Genomic DNA, 26,301 nt, shown 5'->3' with positions numbered 1-26,301 from the left:
AGGATAGTGAGGGAAACTTACTCACAAGCAGAAGTGTGTGTTGATTAGATGGAGAGAGTACTTGGAAGGGCTGATGAATGAAGAGAATGAGAGAGAGAGAGAAGGTTGGAGGATGTGGGGATAGTGAATCAGGAAGTGAAACAGATTAGCAAGGAGGAAGTAAGGACAGCTATGAAGAGGATGAAGAATGGAAAGGCTGCTGGCCCAGATGACATACCAGTGGAAGCATGGAGGTGCTTAGGTGAAATGGCAGTGGAATTTTTAACCAGATTGTTTAATGAAATTTTGGAAAGTCAGAAGATGCCTGAGGAGTGGAGAAAAAGTGTTTTGGTACCCATCTTTAAGAATAAGGGTGATGTGCAGAGCTGCAGTAAATACAGAGGGATAAAATTGATCAGTCACACCTTGAAGTTATGGGAAAGAGTAGTGGAAGCTAGGTTAAGAAGGGAGGTGATGATTAGTGATCAGCAGTATGGTTTCATGCCAGGAAAGGGCACTACAGATGCAATATTTGCTTAGAGGGTGTTGTTGGAGGAAGGTCAGAAGGAGTTGCATTGTGTCTTTGTGGACTTGGAGAAAGCATATGACAGGGTGCCTACAGAGGAGTTGTGGTATTGTATGAGGAAGTCGGGAGTGGCAGAGAAGCATGTAAGAGTGGCACAGGATATGTATAAAGGGTAGTGTGACACTGGTGAGGACTGTGGTGGGAGTTGACAGATACGTTTAAAGATGGAGGTGGGATTACATCAAGGATCAGCTCTGAGCCCATTCTTATTTGCAGTGGTGATGGACAGGTTGGCAGATGAGATCAGACAGGAGGCCCCGTGGACTATGATGTCTGCAGATGACATTGCGATATGTAGTGAGAGTAGGGTCCAGGTTGAGGAGACCCTGGAGAGGTGGAGATATGCTTTAGAGAGGAGAGGAATGAAGGTCAGCAGGGCTAAAACAGAATATACGTGTGTAAATGTGAGGGAAGGTAGAGGAATGGTGAGGATGCAGGGAGTAGAGTTGGTAAAGGTGGATGAGTTTAAGTACTTGGGATCAACAGTTCATAGTAATGGTGAGTGTGGAAGAGAGGTGAAGAAGAGAGTACAGGCAGGGTGGAATGGGTGGGAAAGAGTGTCAGGAGTCATTTGTGACAGACGGGTACCAGTAAGAGTGAAAGGGAAGGTCTACAATAGAGTAGTGAGACCAGCTATGTTATATGGGTTGGAGACGGTGGCTTTGACGAAAAGGCACAAATCAGAGCTGGATGTGGCAGAGTTAAAGATGTTAAGATTTGCACTGGGTGTGACTAGGATGGACAGGATTAGGAATCAGTATATTAGAGGGTCTGCTCAGGTTGGACAGTTTGAAGACAAAGCAAGAGAGGCGAAATTGCGCTGGTTTGGACATGTGCTGAGGAGGGATGCTGGGTATACTGGGAAAAGGATGGAGCTGCCAGATAAGAGGAAGGCCTAAGATAAGGTTTATGGATGTGGTGAGAGAGGACGTGCTGGTGGTTGGTGTGACAGTGCAAGATGCAGAGGACTGAAAGAAATGGAAACAGATGATCTGCTGTGGCGACCCCTAACGGGAACAGCCAAAAGAAGATGATTATGATAAACTTAGAATAAAATGTCTTATGGTAAGGATATGACATCTGAAACTCAAATGCCTGTCACTATATAGTGAAGTCAAATCTTGGTGATTTGCCACGAAAATCCAGAAAAAACACAAATTTTATGAAGAACAGACCAGAAATATGAGGCACAAATCAGGACAGTTGAGCAGTATGCCTGGCACTAATGCAGTTTATTAACTAAGGAACTTCAAATCACCACACACACACACGCGCGCGAGCGCGCCTATAGACATGCCTCTCAAATGTTTATTTTTTATTTATTTATTGGCACAGTCCACTGGGCCAAGAAGAGCCTATTTTCTGTGGAGAACTAGGGAGAAAAGCTCCATGAAAATACACAAAGGTAAAACTTTATACATAGTAGCATGGAAGAAATTATAACAACACAATACAAACTATAACAAAGTAGTCCAAAATACTTATAATAATGAAACAGTAAAATACTTTAACAAATTCTCTGACTTTAACTCAAAATTTTTGGCCTCTTTTAATCCTTCTTAAAACTGATGAATTACAGAGTAGTTATGGCCTTTTTATCTCAGAAAATGTATACTGATTCATATTTTCTAGTCTGTCAATCTATCAAGTTCATATGGACACGCCTGTCCCTAATTATTTCTGGATATGTTCCTGGTTCATTGAGAAATATGCATATACAACTAATCTGTCCACAAACTACAGAGAGTATAAAACTATAATTACATCAATAACAACGATTAGATTTTTGTTTATAAGCCAATTATGCCATATTTATATTCAGTTCAAAAGCTTTCAACACAAATAAGTTTTGTTAACAAAATTACCCAGTTTTACCTTACAGCACAAAGAAGTTGGTTCATTTACAGAATGAGTTCCTAAAGTCATAAAAATGAAAGCAACTAAAAACCCGTTTAAGTCCCAGCATCTGAAACAAAATGTGTAGCGGTCAAGCCGTCGTACTAATGGAGGCAACCATTTTTACTCACGTGACTGAATGCTGCACGATTTTTTTAAAAACTTCTAATCACAGAGATATAAACTGTACTAGAGTGTACGGCGATATTGTAGTTCACCGGCTCACCAGATGCGCAGTAGCAAGCACCGCCCAGACCCCGCCCGATGTGTATTACATCACTGTAAAATACTGAATATTAAATTACTTTTATACAAGTGAGTAACAGTAAGCGTTATCAGATCTGAGATCACATATTATAGAAACTAAATCATAACTCTTTTTTTTTATTTCATATTCCAAAAACTGCAAGTAGTTAACTTTACTAATGATGTTGGCATTGATGCAGCTTATGCACAGAAGAGGCATGAGGGCAGGAAACACTTCTTCTACTTCTTCTTCTTTCGGCTTTTTCCTGGTTAGGGGTCGCCACAGCGGATAAGTATTTTTTGTGCTACATTGTACGAAGGTGGTGCAGCGGTTAGGGTTGCAGCCTCACAACAAGAGGTTTTCCAGTTAGATCCTCGGCTGTGGCCCTCCCTGTGGTCACGTGGGTTTTCTCCAGGTGCTCCGGTTTCCTCCCACATCCCAAAGACATGCTGTAGGTGGATTGGACACTCTAAACTGTCCCTACGCGAGTACGCGTGCATGTGTGTGCCTTCTGTGGAAGGTTGGGCGCCGGGCTGGCAACTCAACACTGTAAAACTCCACAGCCAATCATGAGCAGACAGATGATCCGCTGTGGCGACCGCTGACCGGGAAAAGCCGAAAGAAGAACATTGTGCGAACATTAGCAATCAAAAAGCATTAGCCGAAGAACTAACAGTAATACAGTTTTTACTGTCCGGGAAGGTGATTCAGTTTGTCAGACTCACTACTAATTTTTGCTCATTCTGACATTTACATTATGTGGTATTTGTCAACTTAGCACAATGTATTGTGGATAGTAAAATGTACAATTAAATGCATTTGTTCGGTTTTAGAGTATTGCTACTAAACTAGTGAGCCCATTCTGTATTTAAACAGTAATAAACAAACAGCATCTGTTCTGTAAAGATAAAACATAGTAGGATTGGATCCAGTTACAACAGCAACTAACAGAGGATGTAAGGGAGGGGGGGCAGTCTGGAAAGTCGACGAGTGGAGGTGGGAAAGCAGAACACCGGGGAAGGGGAAGTGAAAAGATCACCTTAACGTAGTCTATCAGCATGTGTGAAAACACAGCAACGTAAATCATTTGGAAACCAGTGGAAGTGGACTTAGCATAATGTGTAAGGTCTTCACCTCATAGACACAAAGTACTGGGTTTGATTCTGACCTCAGCTTATTAGCTAGACTTAAAATTACCCTTCAGGGCAGTTAACCTAATATTCTCCTATGATCCTGGTGTAGCTGTGTTAGTAGAGGTACACAACTCCTGTCCAGCACACAGTGGATTTATAGACATTACCAGTTGTTTTAAGACATACCTGGGAGATATGTTTGGTTGCCCATGCCAAGTCACAGTTATTTTCTAATGCAAAACAGTATAAGAAACTTCTCTGTGTGGAACATTTTCAATCCATATATATCTAGTTAATCACTGTATATTAAACTAGATATATATGGATTGAAAATCTTCCACACAGAGAAGTTTCTTACACTGTTTTGTTTTTGGACCCACTATACTTGTTTAGTGGGTTGTTTGAGACTTCGGGGATACCACGGAGATTACTTGAGTTATTTTCTAAAGCAAACCTGACAGATGCATTATGATAACCTAGCAGAGTCCCAGTGAAGGTGATATCACCCCAACAATACCCTTAGCAAAGTAAATAATGATTTATGTGAAACCAGCAAAGTTCATTTAAGTAAATAATTTTATGTGCACAAGTGTAGTTCAGTTAATTAAAAAGAGCATAGCAAGTTAAGGAAATACATATTATGACAAAAGTCCTAAAAAAACAGTGTTAAGTTATATGCAAAGTATGAAAACAAATCTAACTACTGTAGCATTTCACAAAGGACAGTAACACAAAATCTACTTTAATGTCTGATCAGCTTAATATGCAAAGCCATGGAAAAACTTATTAGGAAACCTCCAAACACTGATCCCATTTTAGTTTGGATTTGTCAAGGGCAGATCATGCTTACTCAGTTTGGTGGACTTTTTTAAAAAGGTTACCAATGCAATGGAAGAAGGTAAATGGGTACACACAGCATACCTCAACCTGGCCAAAGCTTTTGACACAATCCCCCACTCAGTCATTGTAGAAAAGCTAAATAAACTGGGAGTCGCATCCTATTACACACTGGATTACCACCTGGCTTAAAGACAGGATGCAAGAAAACAAAATAGGGAAGGTTACCTCCACAAAGGGATGGGTCACCAGTAGAGTCCCCTAGGGTTCTGTGCTGGGACCTTTCCTATTTAGCATCTACTTGTCTGAAGTAAAACTCAATAGCAAAGGGCTCTGGCTGACTAAGATTGCACATGGCTGCAAGTTAGAAGCAGTCACTGAATCCCCAAATTACATAGCCATCCTGCAGGAAGGTTTATCCCAAAAAAATAACTGATGCCAGAATCATGGACCAAAATTAAATGTCAATAAATGCATTATTGTATTCTTTGGGAAGTCATCTACCTCAGGGAAGAACCACAATGACATTAAGATCCTAAGAGTAGGCTTTTTTGGATTTGGGAAGTTATCTGGACAGTGACCTAAATTTTAACCAATGTGTCTACTGAGGTAAAAAAGTCCTTCTATATAGCACAGCTTATAAAAAAGGGGTTATGTGTTCCAGTAGGATGCAGATGGTCTTTGTAGCCAGTGATTCACTGCCTCTGTACCCAGAAAGAGAAGGACAAAAGGGGTGAGGAACTATATCCCTTGCTCCCTAGTAAGCAACCTGTGCTTCATCACAATACACTGCTTGCATCTCATTAGTGAGCCTGTATGTACAGCAATCAATAACTACTGCTAAGTAGGGCTTCTCCCTTATGCATTGTAGAGAAGCCATGACAATACTGCAAGACATGCAGATGGTGTATGTATCCTGCCAGCCAATGAAGTGTACCATCCACTAATTAGTAATGCAGAAGTCCTACATGTCTAAATCCTATATGTCCATAACCCCGTTACCACTTAAACAGTAAAAACAGCAGGTGTAATAAATATTACTCTGATCTCTGGACAACATCTGTTTGACTAGATGCATGGGCACTGGAGGGACTGGGTGGAGAAGATAGGAGTGAGTGGTTAATTCCAACACACCTGTCCTAGGGGGAGGGAGGTAGCCTAGGCTCCCTGGAATAGCAGCATGAAGTGCCTGGTGAGCTACATGCTGTAAGAAGTATACTGCTTAAGTTGAGGTTTGAGCATGCATGGAAGAGAGCATGCACTTTCTTAATACAGGAAATGCAGAGCTTGCAAAGATATGCTTTGTTGTGGGAGGTAAGGCACACTCCTCAGCAGTTTGATATAATACTAGTGCGCTTTGACTCTCCACTAGCCTCAGGTATGGGTCAGATTGAGCCAGGAGAAGGGTATGGTGGATACAGCAGATCCAGTGAATTCAGAGAGGAGCTGGTGGCAGCTGAACATCAGCTTTAGAGAGAAAGGAAATAAATATTCCACTGAACAGCATTTCATTTATCAGTGACTGTGCTGGCCAGTGGAACGTTACACAAAACAACTGGATATATTACTGGGGTTTTGCGGGCATTTAAAAAACAGATCCTACAAAGTTTCTCAAGAGTCTGCTGTCAAATGCAGTGATGAATAGTCACATGCCTTGGATGCAGGCTGAGTGGACACCTGTGATGTGCGAATTCCACACTATATGCCATGTGCCAGGTTAACTGGGTACAGTGGATGTCACAGACACTGAGATCCAGAAACCTGTCACTGATGTGACTGCCTATGCAAATTTATTCCTTAAGTTATCAGGTGATGTCACTACACAGATGTGTGTGCTATCAGTCCCAAAAAAATGTGATGCCAACAGTTGGCACTCTTGTGCCAATTACTAGACCTTTAAAGGTGGTCAAGGATCATGAGTGCACTCAGAACAGTGAGAATGTAAGTGGGAATGGGGATATATACAGCAATCACACAGTTAGTATGTATATTAGTAACAAAGGTGTGGGTAACAGTCCCCAACATCATACCAGCTATCCTTCAGAACCATACTGTCATCACAGACACCACAGTAGGTGGTATACAGGCATGCACTCAGGAGGGGATCAGCTCAACTTACAAGTAAAGGCATGGCATCAAGGGCAAAGGAAGTTATAATGCCACTGTACTTCACCCTCATCAGGCCCATAACTGAATACAGTGGTCCCTTCTGCATGTACCTAACCAGGCATTTACACTACTTGGAGTGGCCCCAGAAGTTTCAGTATAAGACATGCCTTATGTGGATTGACTAAAGGCCCTATTCCTTTACTCAATCTCATATTGTTTATTGAGAGGTGACATATGCCTGACCTACAAGGCATTCTCTGATCCATCCCTGATGAAAATGTTACATATTTGCAAGAAACATTATAGATGGGTTACACGTTACATGAACTTGAACCTCATTTGTGACTCTAACAGAACTTGCTGGAGAGACAGATTCGTAACCCAAAGGCTACCTCATCTGTGGAATAAACTTTCCATGTTCATAAAACAAAGCCTGTCCCTTACTCTCTTTAAAAAGGATTTGGATAAACAGATTGGGAATCATACATTCACTCCTGGGGTACTGCCAATGTCCCTTACAGACAGACGTAGTCTCTAAAATAACTCAGGGCTCCAACACCCAAAGACCTACTACCCTGATACTACCCCATCCCATATCTGAGGAATTAAGATATAATATTGTCATATCCTGGTTATTACTGGCTAGGCTTGTAAAAGCAATTGCACCATTAGCCTAGTAATCACCGATTAACCTATTAAAAAATAGTTATTATACAATGGAAATTCGGCAAAGCCGAGAAACGTGTACACGGATTGGCTAATCCAACCAGCGTGCACATTGTAAATCCAACATAACCAAGTAAAGAAGTCCGGCCGCTAAGGTATTAATCTGCGGCAACTTGTAACGAGGAGAAGTGAACAAAACACACCTTACTGGCACACTTTAATGAACAAAATTCTGATCCAACTCCAAAGTTCAAACCAAAACCAACATAATAAAATGACAAAAAAAGTTTGAAAAACACACCACACCCACACATAAAGCACACAGTAAATCTGGAAGTACAGATTAAAAAACAAACACCTCCCCAAACCTAATCAAAGCCACAAAGGTTTCCTTTCCCGATTTTAAAGTATGTAAGTACACTCAACTTCCTACTAATAAAACAAGAAATAAAGTCACAATTAAAGACCGTACTTACAATTTACAGATATGCAGTTCCACATATGGCCAGCAGATGCCATAAAAGAACTAATAAAGTCAGGCAGCAGTTATCAGCACCCCAATCCCATATTTTTACAAAACTATTACAATTGTCTGCATTACAGGATGTAGCAACGAGTTTGCTATAGTGTAGACCAAAACTCCTCAAATAATGACATTAAGCTTAAAATAGTTTTGTCACGTATCACAGACTCATTCAGCTGAAGTGTGAAACATTATGAACTGTAAAAATATTAAGTTATGCTGAATAGGCATGCAGAAGGGCTAAAGAGATGCTACTGTGAAAGTATGTGCAACAATACAGCGACATAGATTTTCCTACCTTTTAAAAAGAAACGATCAGGGGGCAGTGGAAATTTACCCAAAGTGCACTACTCATGGTTCCAGAATGGTTTCTATGAGTCCTATTTGAGACTCTTTACTTGGTATTTTAAGATGAATGTGCAAGTAACTTCTGTATCCGTCCCTGTCTGCTCTAGGAATACTGATTTTAAGAGTGGTTTATTCAAATAAAGAATTTGATCCAAGTGCCCACAGGGTTATTTTGAAGATCAAAACTGGAGTCACTACTTAGGTAGGAGGTTTAGAGATGTGTGATGCTATGCGTCAGGTGGAGTTTGGGTGGGGCTTGCTACTGCCCATATGGTGGATTATCCAGCTTCAAAATAACCTACATATTTTCCAGGGAATGTACCTTAACCAACTTAAACTCAAAGGTAGCAGTAATAGGGTATGTGCTTCCAGTACTGATTTTTTTAAAGGAGCACTGCACAAATGCTGATTTTTCAATGTAACTGCAGAAGCAGACAAACACCACATTGAGTACCAGGCTCCCCTATTTAATCATACCCCTTCAGTTTCATGCATAACCCTTCTTATACATAAACTCTTTAAAGGGAGCCAGAAAAAAATGATAACTGGTATTTAAATTAAACGACAAATAAAATAGTTAATATAAAGTAAAAGTGTGGACTATTTTATCTCATAAAAAGTGGAAAATACAGATTAACACAAACAAAAACCTAAATAACAACACAAACATAACACAAAACTAACACCATTGTATAATAGCAATAACCCACGGCTGGGTGTGGGTAATGCTGGATTTACCTACGGTTGGCTTTGTTTGGTCACGAGGGCAAGTGACCAAACCACGCTTTCTGTGGGTAAATCCAGCATTACCCACACCCAGCCGTGGATTATTGCTGTAATAACCATTCTGTGAGCTTCCTAGTTGAAGTCATTGGTTTCACATTTTGCCCATTTGTTTCACATTGTGAGAGGTAGTGTTCCCTATTTTAGAAATGGAAGGTTGAGAACTGTGGCGAAGTCTTATTTTATTTTACGTTTTACATTTTTATCTCAATTGAGAAATTTCCGAAAAGTACGGTCTGGAATTGTAGTCTCAGAAGTATCTTGTTTCTCAGGCCCCAGTGAACTATTAGCATCTTCAGCTCTACTTACTTAGTAACTGGCTGCACGTAACTTCACTAGAACCTTAAGTAGTTACTGAAAACCTGTCAGACAACTGGGAGTTTTGGAATCAGACATTTACATTATACCTCACTGCAAATGGATTTAAAAAAAAGGGGGGGGGGGCAAAAACATACAGTGTGCATAGGTCCCAACCTCACATCTCCCAAATGTGGATTACTACTGTCATAATTAAGAACAAACAAGCAAAATCTGGAAAACTAACAGTTTACTAACACCTTCAACAAGGAAACTCAAAGGATGGTTAACATTTAATGTCTGTACATTCACCACTGCAGTATTAATTACATAAGGGATTCCCTGCCGTGGAAGCCTGAATCTGGCCAGTCTATCAAAGCCCACCTTTGCTTTAAGGTATGCTGAATGTCAGCAAATGCTTCTCACATAGCGTAGAGCATAAAGGTGATGTTCAAGCATACCATCCTCTAAACTTCTTTGCTGCCAGTCCGAATGCTGTTTCTGTCAGTTTGCCCACATCTGTTTTGACATTTTTACTGCATTTTTGGGATTACTCCTGTTTGCTGAAGTTCTTACCATTGCAGATACGTATCCAGTTGGGGTGTTGTTCTTTTTTCTTTTTCTTAAAGGCATCCTTAATATTAGACCTCCAGGAAGCCTGTTCCTCCTCCTTGGGATCTTAATTTTGTTCTGGAGAAACTGACTCAGGCTCCTTTTGAGCCTGCTGTTTCAGCTTCCTTGCAACGTTGTTTTTGGAATACAGTTCTTTTGTTAGCTCTTACTTCTGCCAGATGGGTGTCTGAGTTGCAAGCCCTTACGGCTTGTCCACCTTTTTTTATATTCCATGAGAACAGGGTGTCCTTGTGTACTAACCTTCTTTTATGCCGAAGGTGGTTAATGAGTTGTCACTTAATCTATTAATTTTCCTATTTTTTTCCCCTCTCCATAATCTGACAGGGAGATGGTGCTGCATAAGTTGGACATGCACAGACAGATTTTATTTGGATAAGACTAAAGCTATTAGAAAATCTGATCAGTTGTTGGTTTTCTTTCATCGTAGGTCTTTAGGATTGACTGCTTCCATGCAAACTAGTTCTACTTGGATTTCAAAGGCTATTTCTTTTTGTTACATTTTTCATGGTGACAGCCTTCCTTCTTCTGTAAAGGCTCATTCTACTAGAGATGTGGCTTCTTCTGGTGCTTTTTTCAAGGGCTTAGACACTATTTCTATTCCTGAAGCAGCTACCCAGACTTCTGTGCATACTGTTACCAAACACTACATGTTGGATGGTATCTCCAGAGCTAGAGCTGATTTTTCTAATGCTATTCTTCATGGCTTCTTAGAGGGCTCTACTGCTGCTTCCTCCTCCCAAGTTTGTTCTTGAGCTTTGTCACTCTCTCATATGTAATGAATACTGCAGCAGTGAATGTAAGGACATAGTACAGTTGTGTAAAATCTTACCATAACAGTAGATGTTGTTGCCTGCACCATTGCAGTATTCACTCCCTCCCCTCCATACCCCTAGTCCTTTCCCTCCTGGATGTGCAGGTTCTCTTTGGTTTTCCTTGGATTGGTGTTCCTACTGGGGCAATCATTTCTTTGAACGGTACACGTGAATAACACCTTTATGCCCTACGCTACAGAAGGAGTGTTTGGCTGATGTTCAGTGTACCTGAAAGCAATGGTAGGCTTTGGTGGACTGGCCGGATGTCTGGCTTTCATGGCAGGGAATCCCATACGTAAAGAATACTGCTGGAGTGAAAGGAAAGACATATACCATTATGGTAAGATTTTACACAGCTGTACTTTAATTTATACATATAAAACATTATTTAGATAAATTCAGGTGTGCCGGAAGGCAAAAGGGGTACTTAGTCTCTAAAAGGGCAGTTTTTAAGCTAATAAACTGCCATAACATAAGCATATCCATCACACAAGATATGTTTAATGTAAATATGAGTTATGTTTGAAATATCTGTAAAGAAATTTCATAGAAATGTACAAATGACGCTAATTTTGCACCTACATAGTATGTGATTCAGTAGCAATTTATTTAAAAGTTAAAGAAAAATGTACAGTATGACTGTCACACACTTACTGTTGCCACACAAACAGCAACTGCTACAGAAAAGTGATGGGAACCTGTTAAACACATCTTCCAGACTGTCAAACACTCAGTCAGAAGTCAGACTTTACAAAAAAGACCAACTGAAGTGTTTAACAGCTTCCCACTACTGTTTTGTGGTTACTATTAATTGCTGTTAATGCTCTAGTGTGTGACAGTAGCAAGAGGTACTTATAACATTTTAATAACCTTTTCAGTGTCAGAATGGTGCTTGACAAACAGGCCTTTACCACACCTTCAAAGCATAATCATAGTGGTCCATAAACTACAAGTCATTGTCTTCCAAAAATGAAACATAAAATGCATCACAGAAAATCTAATCCTGGCAACGTCAACAACTCAGGCTGTAAAAGTGGAGTTTGACACAGGCTTATTGAGGGCTTCTGCTGTGGACCCGCCTATTCTGCAAATGACCCTGCTCAGAGGAGTGTAAAAACAGTTGCATTGGTTTATATGTGCGGGTGGAAGGGGTTGGGAAAATTCAGATTATTATTTCTTAAATTCTCCTAGCAATCAAAATTCAGAGATGAGCACACACAGTCAATCTATTTTTTTAGACTTAAGAAAGTGTGGTCATTATTTCTCTAATTTTTCTCACAATTAAATCTCAGGGGTATACATAGAAGGTAGTTGTAGGTTTTGTGGGGCTGGGACAGCGTAGTCATTATTTCCTTAACTTTTTATACAATCATATCTCATAGATAAACACATATTGCTATAGCTGGGTCTACTTTATGTGCTCGAAGTCCGAGAATATCAAATACGATATTCTCCACACGAGTACACCGAAAGCGCAAAACATCGTAAATGTAAGCGGAAATCTCCTTAGGTGGAAATTTCCATTTACTTCAATGTAGTGCGATCTCGGAGTTGGTATATTTAAGTAGAGGGGGGTGCAGGGGGGCTCGCCCCCCTGCCTACACTAGTTTAAATTTTTTTGTTTTGTGTATTTTTTTTTTTGGACTTTGATTGTTTAATAGTTCGATGCATATGGTTCGATCCATATGCATTCGAGCTATTAAACTTAAGGTCCTAAAGTAGACCCACTATAGCTTATATAGGGGCAGTGTACTGTCTAGGAGAAACAGGCTGAGAAACATAGCTGTGATAATTTTTTTCTCTTTTCTCACAATCACTTATCAGAAGTGTATACAAGTGGCTGATTTTAGGAGGTAGGGGTAAGGAGGCATTTGTGACTATACATCTGAGATCAACACAATAAAATATGTTACTGTATTTTGGTTGTCAGACTGATACAAAGAAGGTAGTTGTCTTTTAGGAGTGGGATTGAAGTGGGAAGCTGTTTGATGTGCATACCTCTCAACCTGCAAGCATTGAAAATAGGAACAAAAGCCTGTGAAAAGTAGGTACATGCAAACGAAAAATATGGACATGTAATTAGCATAGAATTACCAAGAAGCACATAACTCTTCCTACTTCCAACAGAAATGTGAGATATTACTCAGAAGTGCATTAAAAAAAACAGAATGACAAAAGTGATGGAAAAATATAAGCACTTTTTCAAAAAAGCAGTGTAAAATCAGTAGACTTTAATGGATTGTATTGCAGCATTCTACCACACAAGACAATTTATTTTGCTTCTTATAAAGGGTGATGTAAGATGTGTAGCCTCTTTGTTTAAATTACTGGTGCCACTAATATGTTGGTCATGCAGTGTATTTTTCTGTGTACTACACTGCTTCAAAAATAACATGATGAGGGTTAGTTAGAAAATTATATGACGTGATAAATTAATCCAGAAAATAGGGGCATACCTCCAAAAATATCATTTGCAGGGGTAAATTAGACCTGAAAATAGATATGTTTCTCCAAAACAGGGACAGTTCAGAGATCTGATCATGTGTGACAACAGCAACTTGGAATATATGACTGAGACGGTTTATTCATTCACTTTCATCCAGATCTAAACATCACAGGGATACACAGAAGGTGACTATCTATTTTTTGACAGGGATACAGGCCTATTCTAAAATATGATTCATTTATCCCTGCAAGCATTTACCTTCTCAGTTAATTGGGAACTACTTTGTCAACTTTGATCATTAAGCCTTGGACACAACTTATTTCTTCACTGAAAGAAAAAAAATACGACTGAATTCCTTAAATTAGTTATGATCTTTGTCCAGGCCCTAATTGTAACAAAAGACTGGGGACAAAGCTCTAAAATGTACCTCGCAGTATCTAGGGGGCAGAGACCTCCAGCTTAATTTGATTATTTCCTTCTCATTTATTATGGTGTAACTATGGCCAGTTATGATATATTGAAAGAATGCAGGAAAATGTTAAAAGTATGAGAAAAAAGTAATCTAAATGGTGTTGTGATGCCAGGATGGGGGGAGTAGGGGCACACTGGGGTATGCAGGGGGCACAGTGGGTGGCCATGGAGTCTTTTGCTAAGGGGTTGTATTTAACCAAAGGCCAAACCCTTTGTGTAGTAAAAATGAGCTCAAACTAAATACTAAAAAGTGTAAATTCATTTTTTTAGACAAACCCTCCCCTCATCATATTGTCTGGTCAACACAGCACTACAAAATGGAAATTTTGTCAGGGACTTAGATACTCAGACTTATAGCTCCCTCTCTTTTGGCCATTATGTGACAATGGTGTCAGGAAATCCTCTTACTTAGTCTGCCTAATTGCCAAAGGAATATCATCACAGTCTAAAGAGGTAATCACTCCCTTATACTCAGGATTGATCAAGGTAATTATTGAGTATAATGCCCCTTTATGGTGTATCTCATTTATTATATCAAACAATTACAAGACCCCAAAGATTCCGAACTTAAAAGATCACATGCCTAAAGTCCCTGTGCTACCAAGATATGCGGGAAGCTTTTTCCATCTATTCAGTGTCTTCCTGACTTATTGAGGGGAGATGTGTCTTACTTACTGCACACTTGCATACCCAGTTGTCCCTGGACCTCCTGTTTCTCTGCAAGTTCAATATCTCCACCTATACTAGAACCAGGGACCTAAATCTTTACTAGCAGATAAATACAGGACAGTGGAAAGGTACACTTATAAGGCAAAACAATCCAAACCTTTCAAATAAACATCCCCTACATATTAAGCAGTATAATTCAGTATCTTGCTTAAACATAAACTAGTGACTCAATGGATATCTACACATTTACTTCTTTTTTTACTGGTATGGCCCTCCTGGAGAAAGAATGTGCTGCCCAAGGGAGGGTACTATCAAGGCATGAAGGGTCATACAATTTGTTCGTCTTAGAATATCTATGAATCTAAACTGTTTTTATGGTTTGTTCCCATAAATTGTCAGAAAATCTCTGACCACCCTCCTAATGGTCCTGAAAAGAATACATTGGGTGTAAGAGAATAAATGAATGAATAAATAAATAAAACAAAATGATTATTACATTGGAAGCCAGTGTAGCTCCAGTGAAATGTACCTCTCTGGAAAATTCTGCCGAAAACAGGCTATTTAGACAGGAGAGCCAAAGCCCATCCTGGTACTCATTGGGCAAAAGGCAATAAACACACAGTTCTGTCCAACTTATGAACATTAAACATTACTAGTAGAATGTACCTCTCAGCATTAAGAAGTATGTACATGATGTAATGTGGGAATTCAATAAAGCCTACATAATTTTTTTTCATGTAGACATCACGCTGCAATGCCTACACAAGGGAAACATTTTTAGATTCAGTAAGTGACACTAAGCGATGCGCAAGCACGAGCAAACAGGAAAAATTCCGTGGAATGCAAATCGCTTCATACCTCAGAAGCTTGAGGCCAAGAGGACAGCATCACCTAGCACTTGAATGGGGCATGCCATTGACCATAGTCACTCGATGCCAGGAGGGCATGCCAGTGATTACATTTGCTTCAGGCAAAGAGGACAGCATCCCCTACTTGCTTAAATGGGGTATGCCAGTGATAGCAGTCACTTCAGGCCAAGAGGGTAGCATCACCTCCGCACTAGAATAGTGCATGCCAGTGACCATAGTCACACTAGAATAGTGCATGCCAGTGACTGGAGACTCTTCAGGACAAGAGGACAGCATCACCTGTGCACTACAATAGTGCATGCCGGTGACCACAGTCACTTGAGAGACTGAGAGAACAGCAACACCTACACACTAGAATAGTGCATGCCAGTGACGGTAGTCACTTGAGGCCAAGAGGACAGCAAGACCTACAAACAATAGAAACTCAACCCTTACATCCCCAAAGTACATCTCCAAACCTCAGCTGTGGCTTGAAATTCTATTACAAAACAGATAAATAAAAATGTACAAAGAATGAAAAAAAAACTTACACCTACCTTGAATGCATTTTACTTAACACACTGAGACTGAAGACACAACTCTCACTCCTCAAATACTTGGAATGAATTGAATATACCTGGGGCTCTGAACTCCCATACTGTTACAGCATCTCCCATAACACATTCCAAGCAGATCATATGCCTTTTCCATATCTATAAAACACATATAGATAGGATTGGTAAACTCCCATGACCTCTATGGTCTGTGCAAGAGCAGAGTGGATCCAATTTTCCATGGCCAGAATAGAATCCACATTTGTCCTCCCAAATTAGAGGCTTAGCTATCAGATGGAGTCTTCTTTCCAAAATCCTGGCATAGGCTTTCCCTGAGAGAACAAGGTATGATCCTTCTATAACTGAAGAAAAACTGAAAATTGAGACTACCACAAGAGTTTTCTAGTTCAGAGGTACTTTATTGGCATCCCAGACATTAAAAAGGTGCATAAACTGCAACATCCCAACAACAGACAGCACACCTTCAGCATTTCATGCTGGATCTCATCCACTCCTACAGTCTTGCCACTACAGAGCTACTTAATGACCATAGTAACCCAGCTATATTAAACAATGCAGTCTCACCAGTTACTTTTGCCACTGCATCCTCACAGAAAGATATATCCCCCCCGGATTCAGGAGTTGCTCAAAATGTTTTACACCTCCCAATAATGTCCCCTCTCAATGGCAGTGTTTCCACCCTTGCTCAGAACAGCATCAGCATTGTCCTGGCCACCCATCCTGAATTAACAAATGGCTTGCCAAAGCCTCTTTGAGACAATATGAAAGCTATTCTCCATTGCCTAATCAAACTCCTACATTTGGGCCTTTGCCTCAGGGACTGCTGCAGCTGCTGTCATCCTGGCCTGCTAGTAACTATTGGTCAAATCAGGGGAACCCCTATTAGCACTGCATGGATGATTTCTTCCTTTAACAAATTTTTGTCCAGTTTTTATCTTCCTCTGACCATCAGATGACCATCAGTTGCTCTGACTACCACTAATCTTTTGCCAAATCTACTAAACCCTCTTAACCTCCCCTAGACTTTATCTGCCATGAATGGGGCGGATGAGAATGAGGCATCCTGGGGTAGTGTCACGCCACAGCACTACACCATTCTGCACTTCCACGAGGAGCTGGCATGAGCTGGACTGCCCCATAAACCTACAAATAACACTGTGCAGTTATTTCCCTGGTGTCTCCCGGGGAAATGAACTCAGGTGAACATCTGCACCACCCTCTCCTGCCAGGATGGGTGCAACCATTCTCCCTATCTCTGCAGGTAAGTGCCTGAGTTAATATTCAGACTCAATTCACCTGAACCAGAGTCAGGGACTTACTCATATTCATATCACTGGTACAGACTGAAGGCTTCTTTCTTCAACTTGATGGCTTCCTGTCAATTCTAGTGTCCACCAGCAGGTTCAAGGGTTACTACTTTGTCAAGCCCCAAGCACCTTTTAATCACTGTTGTCATTACTGAGGTCTTGTACAGGGTCTAACTATTCCATCTCCATGTGTCTGACCTCTCCTGGGATACGGAAGAAGAACATCCCCCACAGAAGAGTCTGCCAAATGTTCACAGGACACCCTCAGTACATTTCTGGTTCTATCTAGCCACTCTCTTAGCTCTATGATCTAACTCACAACCAAATCATGATCAGTTGACAGATCTGCACCTCTGCTGACCTAGTAACCAGAACACGCAGCCTTAGGTTTACTAACACAATAATCTGTTGTCAACCAGTACAGTTATGAATAATCTTGTATTTGAAAATGGTTTTCATGAAGGGCAAGCCACAACTAGTATAGAAGTCCAGTAACAATCTACCATACATGTTTTGATCAGGAAAAATTATCCTGCCAGTTGCATATCTTCAGGTATCTTCAACATTCCCCACATGAGTTTTACAAGTTTTCCAGTAGGAAATATCCTATTAAGAACTTAAGAAATACACCTGTAATCTTCAAAAAGGCAAAAACTCTAAATAATTGTTCTGCATTTGCACAAAAAAACTCCTTAATTTTCTTTTCTGTAACTCATAGCTGCACTGAGGTGATCCTCTTGTTTAGTGGTAGAAATCCCAACTATACAGCACCCAGCCAGGGGCTTGTGAATGACCCCATACATATCCCTGCTCTTTCCTCTGTGGAACTCCAGAGTATGAGAGAGACCACTCCCTTCAAGAAGCCTGGTTCTAGAACTAAAGACATGTATAGAGGTATAACCAAAACTAAATCTAGCTGGCTTTTTTTAGCTTTCCACACAAGCTATAGCGCTTTCACCATAAGTAATGTGACAAAGTCCTAAGAGTCCATCTTAGTCTCTCAGATTCCTTTAGAAACAGAATAAAGGATGAACTATATGCAATTGAAAGAACAAAAGCCCAGAACCCTCAGCTTCTCCCTAGTGGCTACTTGCACTACCACCCACCCCCAAAATAGGGGTACTTATACTAAGATGTATTTTGCCAGGGTTTGCACATAAACACTGTGACACCCCTTCTCTGGGTCAGTAATCTAGCAGCCTGAATCCTCACCAGTGACACTAATGAGGGTTGTTCACATACAGTATTTCCAGATGCAGATCTCTGCACCTTCACATTTTCCCTTAAGAGCACACAGGGAACACACTCAGTCTGGGGTCTGGGTTTCCCTCTCTCTCCAGGCCCCCAATAAGAGTCCCCACTGGCATAGCCTTTAATGTCCTGACTAGTGAGCTTTGACAGAGGGGCTATTCTGATTTTGATATTTATAAGCACAAAATGAAGTAGCATCACTCAGACAAACTAGAGCTAGACCATATTTTTCAATAGGTGATGTAGATAGCATATTGTATAATGATAATTGTGACAGCTGAGAATGTGCTTGACATATTCCAGTAATGTTAATTTTGTTTGTAATATTATCATGAAACATTGGTGGGTGCTGATGTCAGATGGCAAATGCAGAGGTACTTGATGAGGAACCTCATTTTATGTTTAAGAATAGTCCCTCATTGAAAAAAATGCTTTGCTATAAACTACTGAGCATCAAAGAAATGACAGTAATAAAATATCTCAGAGGTTAGGCACCTACCCATGTAGAGCTTGCGATGTCTGTAAATATATAAAGGTTGGCAACTGTTTTGTGCGACGCATATTTAAATTAAATTTATATGTTGATTGTGGTACTAAGGATATTGTATACTTACCTATCTATGAGACATACCATTGCTACTATGTTGGGAAGAGCAGTCGGTGTCTTAGGGATTGGATTAAGGAACATCTCTGTTGTATTAAAGGTTGATATGATGAATGCTTTGGGAAAGCATACTGTACATTAAATAAAGGAGTCATGCATACGTTTAAATTTATAGCTACTGAATTGTGTCATACTACAGCTAGAAGGGGTGATATTAAGACATGGACTGTGTGTCTAGAGACTAAATATATTCTTATATTGGAAGCCCATAGGGGTAAAGGGTTGAATGAGCATATTCCTTTAAAACCCTTATTGAAATCACAGGGTCTGAAGCAATGACTTATTAAGTAATTGCTCAGTTAGCTATATTGTATTTAATTGTATTTTCTCTTATATTTGTTAGTTCTGATGAAGCACCCAGCGTAGGTGTGAAAGCACTCCTCTATTTTAATTTTTCTTCAGTTTTGTTTTTTTTATTTGCATTTATTAAAGTGGTTTATATGTTTCCATTTTGCTGTTTTTTTTTCTGAATCTAATATTTTTCCTTCTGCCACTATTCAATAAGTAAAAAGGAAAAAGGCTAGCTGGTAAAATATAGTAACTTCTGCACAGCTCGAATAGAGTATAACACACGTATAGCCGACACTAGTGTTCCACCAAAATTCAGGCTAAATCCACTCGTAATGATAAAAAACGATTCTTTTATTGAAAATAAGGTTTAGCGCTTTCATCTGTTAAAAATCAGACTTCCTCAGAACCAAAATGGAGTACTTCCTGTTCACATTTAAATAACCTTTTTGGCGCCAAAAATTCAAAAGGAAATGGACCTCTTAAAGAGACAGTCATAATAACTCCATATATACATACTACTATGCTAAAAACAACTAAGCATTTCAACAGATCCAGTGTGCTAATATAAAAAATGACACTATAATGACAATGTAAATAAATAAAAATGATTATGGTAAATAAAATAAAATGCAATAAAATGCACTCTGCACGTACTAACTTCATCTTAAAACATACTCCAAATATATGTAATAGTGAAATGGTAAAACTTGCATGACTAGTGCTCATAAATTGTAACAAGTCAACAAAAATCAAAATACAATGGCAACATCCATGATATATCTATGCCATGATTAAAAATTGTTTAATACTTATATTTTCATTTATGCCAGGTGCTAATGGCATCTGTCAAAATTTGCCACTTACTTTCTTTCATGGCTAAAAGTGCTTTCCAATTTCCCCTATAAGTAAATACTGCTACATAATCTATAATGGCAAATTTAAAACCGTGTGGTTCACCATATATGGATATGTGTTTATAAAGTGCATTGTTATTGTCTTTAATCTTTATCTTATAAATATGTTCATATACTTGTTTCCTATGGGCTCTCTCTGTTTTTGCCTATATAGAATGCGCTGCAGGCATAACATGTAGCAATATATATGACTTGTTTGGTGCTCCAATTTCCTGCTTTGCATTTGATATTAGTCTTAAGTAATTTCTCAGTTAGCTATATTGTATTTAATTGTATTTTCTCTTATATTTGTTAGATCTGATGAAGCACCCAGCGTAGGTGTGAAAGCACTCCTCTATTTTAGTTTTTCTTCAGTTTTGTTTTTTTTATTTGCATTTATTGAAGTGGTTTGTATGTTTCCATTTTCCTGTTTTTTTTCTGAAACTAATATTTTTCCTTCTGCCACTATTCAATAAGTGTTTTTCTCTTTCTTCAGTTTCTTGCAGTATTGGCATTAGGTTCAAATCCATGTTTCTCCTAATTTTCCGGTCCATTCCTGAGCCTGTTTCTGTCTCTCAAGCATTTTGTTGGCTGTTGGTGAAGCACCCTCCAAGAGGAAAAAACGCTGAGAGAAGAAGGGAGCCACTTTTGAGATTTTAAGTATTTTTTCTCTGTTTATTTGCTAAGTTTTTCTGCATAGCTGCCTAGCTTGAGCATTTTCTGGCTTGTTAAACTTGATTTCTGTATTAGTAGCTGTATTTAGAGCACAACCAAAAGCTGTTTGCTGAATTTCCTGTTTGCACTTAATTTTAAATCGTTTTTTTCTTAAAACTTGCATATTTTCTGTCCTTGACCTAGCACTCTTGTGTGGGGTCATTTACTGCACTGTTATAACTTGATATTACTTGTGAACCTCTGCTATCTCTGTAAAAACAAAAACAAAAAAAATCTTGCTTTTTCCCACTTTTCTGAGAGTTAAAAGTTCAGTTACAGGCTTGCTGTTCCTGAACTGTTTGAAAGTTTCTGTGAGGCCATTTTGCTTGGGCTGAAGGAGGGTCTCTGTGTTTATCAGTGGGAGTGACTAACATTGAGCAGCTTCCCTGCCCCGGAGAGGTGGTTACTGACTTGAAACTGTAGTTTTATTGGCCACTAGGGGTCATTTCCATAACTCCTTCATCTTCCTCTCTTAAAACCTAGTTGCCTCGTGGTTTGAGCGTCTTTTCAGGCTTGTTGGCTGTTGGTGAAGCACCCTCCAAGAGGAAAAACGCTGAGAGAAGAAGGAGCCACTTTTGAGATTTTAAGTATTTTTCTCTGTTTATTTGCTAAGTTTTTCTGCATAGCTGCCTAGCTTGAGCATTTTCTGGCTTGTTAAACTTGATTTCTGTATTAGTAGCTGTATTTAGAGCACAACCAAAAGCTGTTTGCTGAATTTCCTGTTTGCACTTAATTTTAAATCGTTTTTCTTAAAACTTGCATATTTTCTGTCCTTGACCTAGCACTCTTGTGTGGGGTCATTTACTGCACTGTTATAACTTGATATTACTTGTGAACCTCTGCTATCTCTGTAAAAACAAAAACAAAAAAATCTTGCTTTTTCCCACTTTTCTGAGAGTTAAAAAGTTCAGTTACAGGCTTGCTGTTCCTGAACCGTTTGAAAGTTTCTGTGAGGCCATTTTGCTTGGGCTGAAGGAGGGTCTCTGTGTTTATCAGTGGGAGTGACTAACATTGAGCAGCTTCCCTGCCCCGGAGAGGTGGTTACTGACTTGAAACTGTAGTTTTATTGGCCACTAGGGGTCATTTCCATAACTCCTTCATCTTCCTCTCTTAAAACCTAGTTGCCTCGTGGTTTGAGCGTCTTTTCAGGCTTGTTGGCTGTTGGTGAAGCACCCTCCAAGAGGAAAAACGCTGAGAGAAGAAGGAGCCACTTTTGAGATTTTAAGTATTTTTCTCTGTTTATTTGCTAAGTTTTTCTGCATAGCTGCCTAGCTTGAGCATTTTCTGGCTTGTTAAACTTGATTTCTGTATTAGTAGCTGTATTTAGAGCACAACCAAAAGCTGTTTGCTGAATTTCCTGTTTGCACTTAATTTTAAATAGTTTTTTCCTTAAAACTTGCATATTTTCTGTCCTTGACCTAGCACTCTTGTGTGGGGTCATTTACTGCACTGTTATAACTTGATATTACTTGTGAACCTCTGCTATCTCTGTAAAAACAAAAACAAAAAAAATCTTGCTTTTTCCCACTTTTCTGAGAGTTAAAAAGTTCAGTTACAGGCTTGCTGTTCCTGAACTGTTTGAAAGTTTCTGTGAGGCCATTTTGCTTGGGCTAAAGGAGGGTCTCTGTGTTTATCAGTGGCAGTGACTAACATTGAGCAGCTTCCCTGCCCCTTGGAGAGGTGGTTACTGACTTGAAACTGTAGTTTTATTGGCCACTAGGGGTCATTTCCATAACTCCTTCATCTTCCTCTCTTAAAACCTAGTTGCCTCATGGTTTGAGCGTCTTTTCAGGCTTGTTGGCTGTTGGTGAAGCACCCTCCAAGAGGAAAAAACGCTGAGAGAAGAAGGGAGCCACTTTTGAGATTTTAAGTATTTTTCTCTGTTTATTTGCTAAGTTTTTCTGCATAGCTGCCTAGCTTGAGCATTTTCTGGCTTGTTAAACTTGATTTCTGTATTAGTAGCTGTATTTAGAGCACAACCAAAAGCTGTTTGCTGAATTTCCTGTTTGCACTTAATTTTAAATCGTTTTTTTCTTAAAACTTGCATATTTTCTGTCCTTGACCTAGCACTCTTGTGTGGGGTCATTTACTGCACTGTTATAACTTGATATTACTTGTGAACCTCTGCTATCTCTGTAAAAACAAAACAAAAAAAAATCTTGCTTTTTCCCACTTTTCTGAGAGTTAAAAAGTTCAGTTACAGGCTTGCTGTTCCTGAACTGTTTGAAAGTTTCTGTGAGGCCATTTTGCTTGGGCTGAAGGAGGGTCTCTGTGTTTATCAGTGGGAGTGACTAACATTGAGCAGCTTCCCTGCCCCGGAGAGGTGGTTACTGACTTGAAACTGTAGTTTTATTGGCCACTAGGGGTCATTTCCATAACTCCTTCATCTTCCTCTCTTAAAACCTAGTTGCCTCGTGGTTTGAGCGTCTTTTCAGGCTTGTTGGCTGTTGGTGAAGCACCCTCCAAGAGGAAAAACGCTGAGAGAAGAAGGGAGCCACTTTTGAGATTTTAAGTATTTTTTCTCTGTTTATTTGCTAAGTTTTTCTGCATAGCTGCCTAGCTTGAGCATTTTCTGGCTTGTTAAACTTGATTTCTGTATTAGTAGCTGTATTTAGAGCACAACCAAAAGCTGTTTGCTGAATTTCCTGTTTGCACTTAATTTTAAATCGTTTTTTCTTAAAACTTGCATATTTTCTGTCCTTGACCTAGCACTCTTGTGTGGGGTCATTTACTGCACTGTTATAACTTGATATTACTTGTGAACCTCTGCTATCTCTGTAAAAACAAAACAAAAAAAAATCTTGCTTTTTCCCACTTTTCTGAGAGTTAAAAAGTTCAGTTACAGGCTCGCTGTTCTTGAACCGCTTGTAAGTTGCCGTGTGCCTATTTTCGCTTGGGCTCAAGGTGGGCCTCTGTGTTTATCAGTGGGAGTGACTAACATTGAGCAGATTCCCTGCCCCCCGGAGAGGTGGTTACTGACTTGAAACTGTAGTTTTATTGGCCACTAGGGGTCATTTCCATAACTCCTTCATCTTCCTCTCTTAAAACCTAGTTGCCTCGTGGTTTGAGCGTCTTTTCAGGCTTGTTGGCTGTTGGTGAAGCACCCTCCAAGAGGAAAAAACGCTGAGAGAAAAGGGAGCCACTTTTGAGATTTTAAGTATTTTTTCTCTGTTTATTTGCTAAGTTTTTCTGCATAGCTGCCTAGCTTGAGCATTTTCTGGCTTGTTAAACTTGATTTCTGTATTAGTAGCTGTATTTAGAGCACAACCAAAAGCTGTTTGCTGAATTTCCTGTTTGCACTTAATTTTAAATAGTTTTTTCTTAAAACTTGCATATTTTCTGTCCTTGACCTAGCACTCTTGTGTGGGGTCATTTACTGCACTGTTATAACTTGATATTACTTGTGAACCTCTGCTATCTCTGTAAAAACAAAAACAAAAAAAAAATCTTGCTTTTTCCCACTTTTCTGAGAGTTAAAAGTTCAGTTACAGGCTTGCTGTTCCTGAACTGTTTGAAAGTTTCTGTGAGGCCATTTTGCTTGGGCTAAAGGAGGGTCTCTGTGTTTATCAGTGGGAGTGACTAACATTGAGCAGCTTCCCTGCCCCGGAGAGGTGGTTACTGACTTGAAACTGTAGTTTTATTGGCCACTAGGGGTCATTTCCATAACTCCTTCATCTTCCTCTCTTAAAACCTAGTTGCCTCGTGGTTTGAGCGTCTTTTCAGGCTTGTTGGCTGTTGGTGAAGCACCCTCCAAGAGGAAAAACGCTGAGAGAAGAAGGAGCCACTTTTGAGATTTTAAGTATTTTTCTCTGTTTATTTGCTAAGTTTTTCTGCATAGCTGCCTAGCTTGAGCATTTTCTGGCTTGTTAAACTTGATTTCTGTATTAGTAGCTGTATTTAGAGCACAACCAAAAGCTGTTTGCTGAATTTCCTGTTTGCACTTAATTTTAAATCGTTTTTTCTTAAAACTTGCATATTTTCTGTCCTTGACCTAGCACTCTTGTGTGGGGTCATTTACTGCACTGTTATAACTTGATATTACTTGTGAACCTCTGCTATCTCTGTAAAAACAAAAACAAAAAAAAATCTTGCTTTTTCCCACTTTTCTGAGAGTTAAAAAGTTCAGTTACAGGCTTGCTGTTCCTGAACTGTTTGAAAGTTTCTGTGAGGCCATTTTTGCTTGGGCTGAAGGAGGGTCTCTGTGTTTATCAGTGGGAGTGACTAACATTGAGCAGCTTCCCTGCCCCGGAGAGGTGGTTACTGACTTGAAACTGTAGTTTTATTGGCCACTAGGGGTCATTTCCATAACTCCTTCATCTTCCTCTCTTAAAACCTAGTTGCCTCGTGGTTTGAGCGTCTTTTCAGGCTTGTTGGCTGTTGGTGAAGCACCCTCCAAGAGGAAAAACGCTGAGAGAAGAAGGGAGCCACTTTTGAGATTTTAAGTATTTTTCTCTGTTTATTTGCTAAGTTTTTCTGCATAGCTGCCTAGCTTGAGCATTTTCTGGCTTGTTAAACTTGATTTCTGTATTAGTAGCTGTATTTAGAGCACAACCAAAAGCTGTTTGCTGAATTTCCTGTTTGCACTTAATTTTAAATAGTTTTTCTTAAAACTTGCATATTTTCTGTCCTTGACCTAGCACTCTTGTGTGGGGTCATTTACTGCACTGTTATAACTTGATATTACTTGTGAACCTCTGCTATCTCTGTAAAAACAAAAACAAAAAAAAATCTTGCTTTTTCCCACTTTTCTGAGAGTTAAAAAAGTTCAGTTACAGGCTTGCTGTTCCTGAACTGTTTGAAAGTTTCTGTGCGGCCATTTCTGCTTGGGCTACAGGAGGGTCTCTGTGTCTATCAGTGGGAGTGACTAACATTGCGCAGCCTCCCTGCCCCGGAGAGGTGGTTACTGACTTGAAACTGTAGTTTTATTGGCCACTAGGGGTCATTTCCATAACTCCTTCATCTTCCTCTCTTAAAACCTAGTTGCCTCATGGTTTGAGCGTCTTTTCAGGCTTGTTGGCTGTTGGTGAAGCACCCTCCAAGAGGAAAAAACGCTGAGAGAAGAAGGGAGCCACTTTTGAGATTTTAAGTATTTTTCTCTGTTTATTTGCTAAGTTTTTCTGCATAGCTGCCTAGCTTGAGCATTTTCTGGCTTGTTAAACTTGATTTCTGTATTAGTAGCTGTATTTAGAGCACAACCAAAAGCTGTTTGCTGAATTTCCTGTTTGCACTTAATTTTAAATCGTTTTTTCTTAAAACTTGCATATTTTCTGTCCTTGACCTAGCACTCTTGTGTGGGGTCATTTACTGCACTGTTATAACTTGA

General features: G+C 39.6%; 1 protein-coding gene across 1 annotated transcript in view; it reads right to left on the bottom strand.

Annotated features, from left to right (window-relative positions):
- Positions 1–26,301, bottom strand: part of SARS2 (seryl-tRNA synthetase 2, mitochondrial) — a 379,654-nt gene that overhangs the window by 286,897 nt on the left and 66,456 nt on the right. The window contains exon 2 of the mRNA XM_044063525.1: positions 15,102–15,193. Within this exon, the coding sequence (XP_043919460.1) occupies positions 15,102–15,193 (92 nt within the window). The remainder of the gene's footprint in view (positions 1–15,101; positions 15,194–26,301) is intronic.

Source organism: Protopterus annectens, chromosome 1.part0, assembly GCF_019279795.1.
Source record: "Protopterus annectens isolate FY-2018-M chromosome 1.part0, PAN1.0, whole genome shotgun sequence".
Lineage (NCBI taxonomy): Eukaryota > Metazoa > Chordata > Ceratodontiformes > Protopteridae > Protopterus > Protopterus annectens.
Note: the sequence above shows the minus strand (reverse complement) of the source record. Positions and strands in the feature narration are given on the sequence as shown.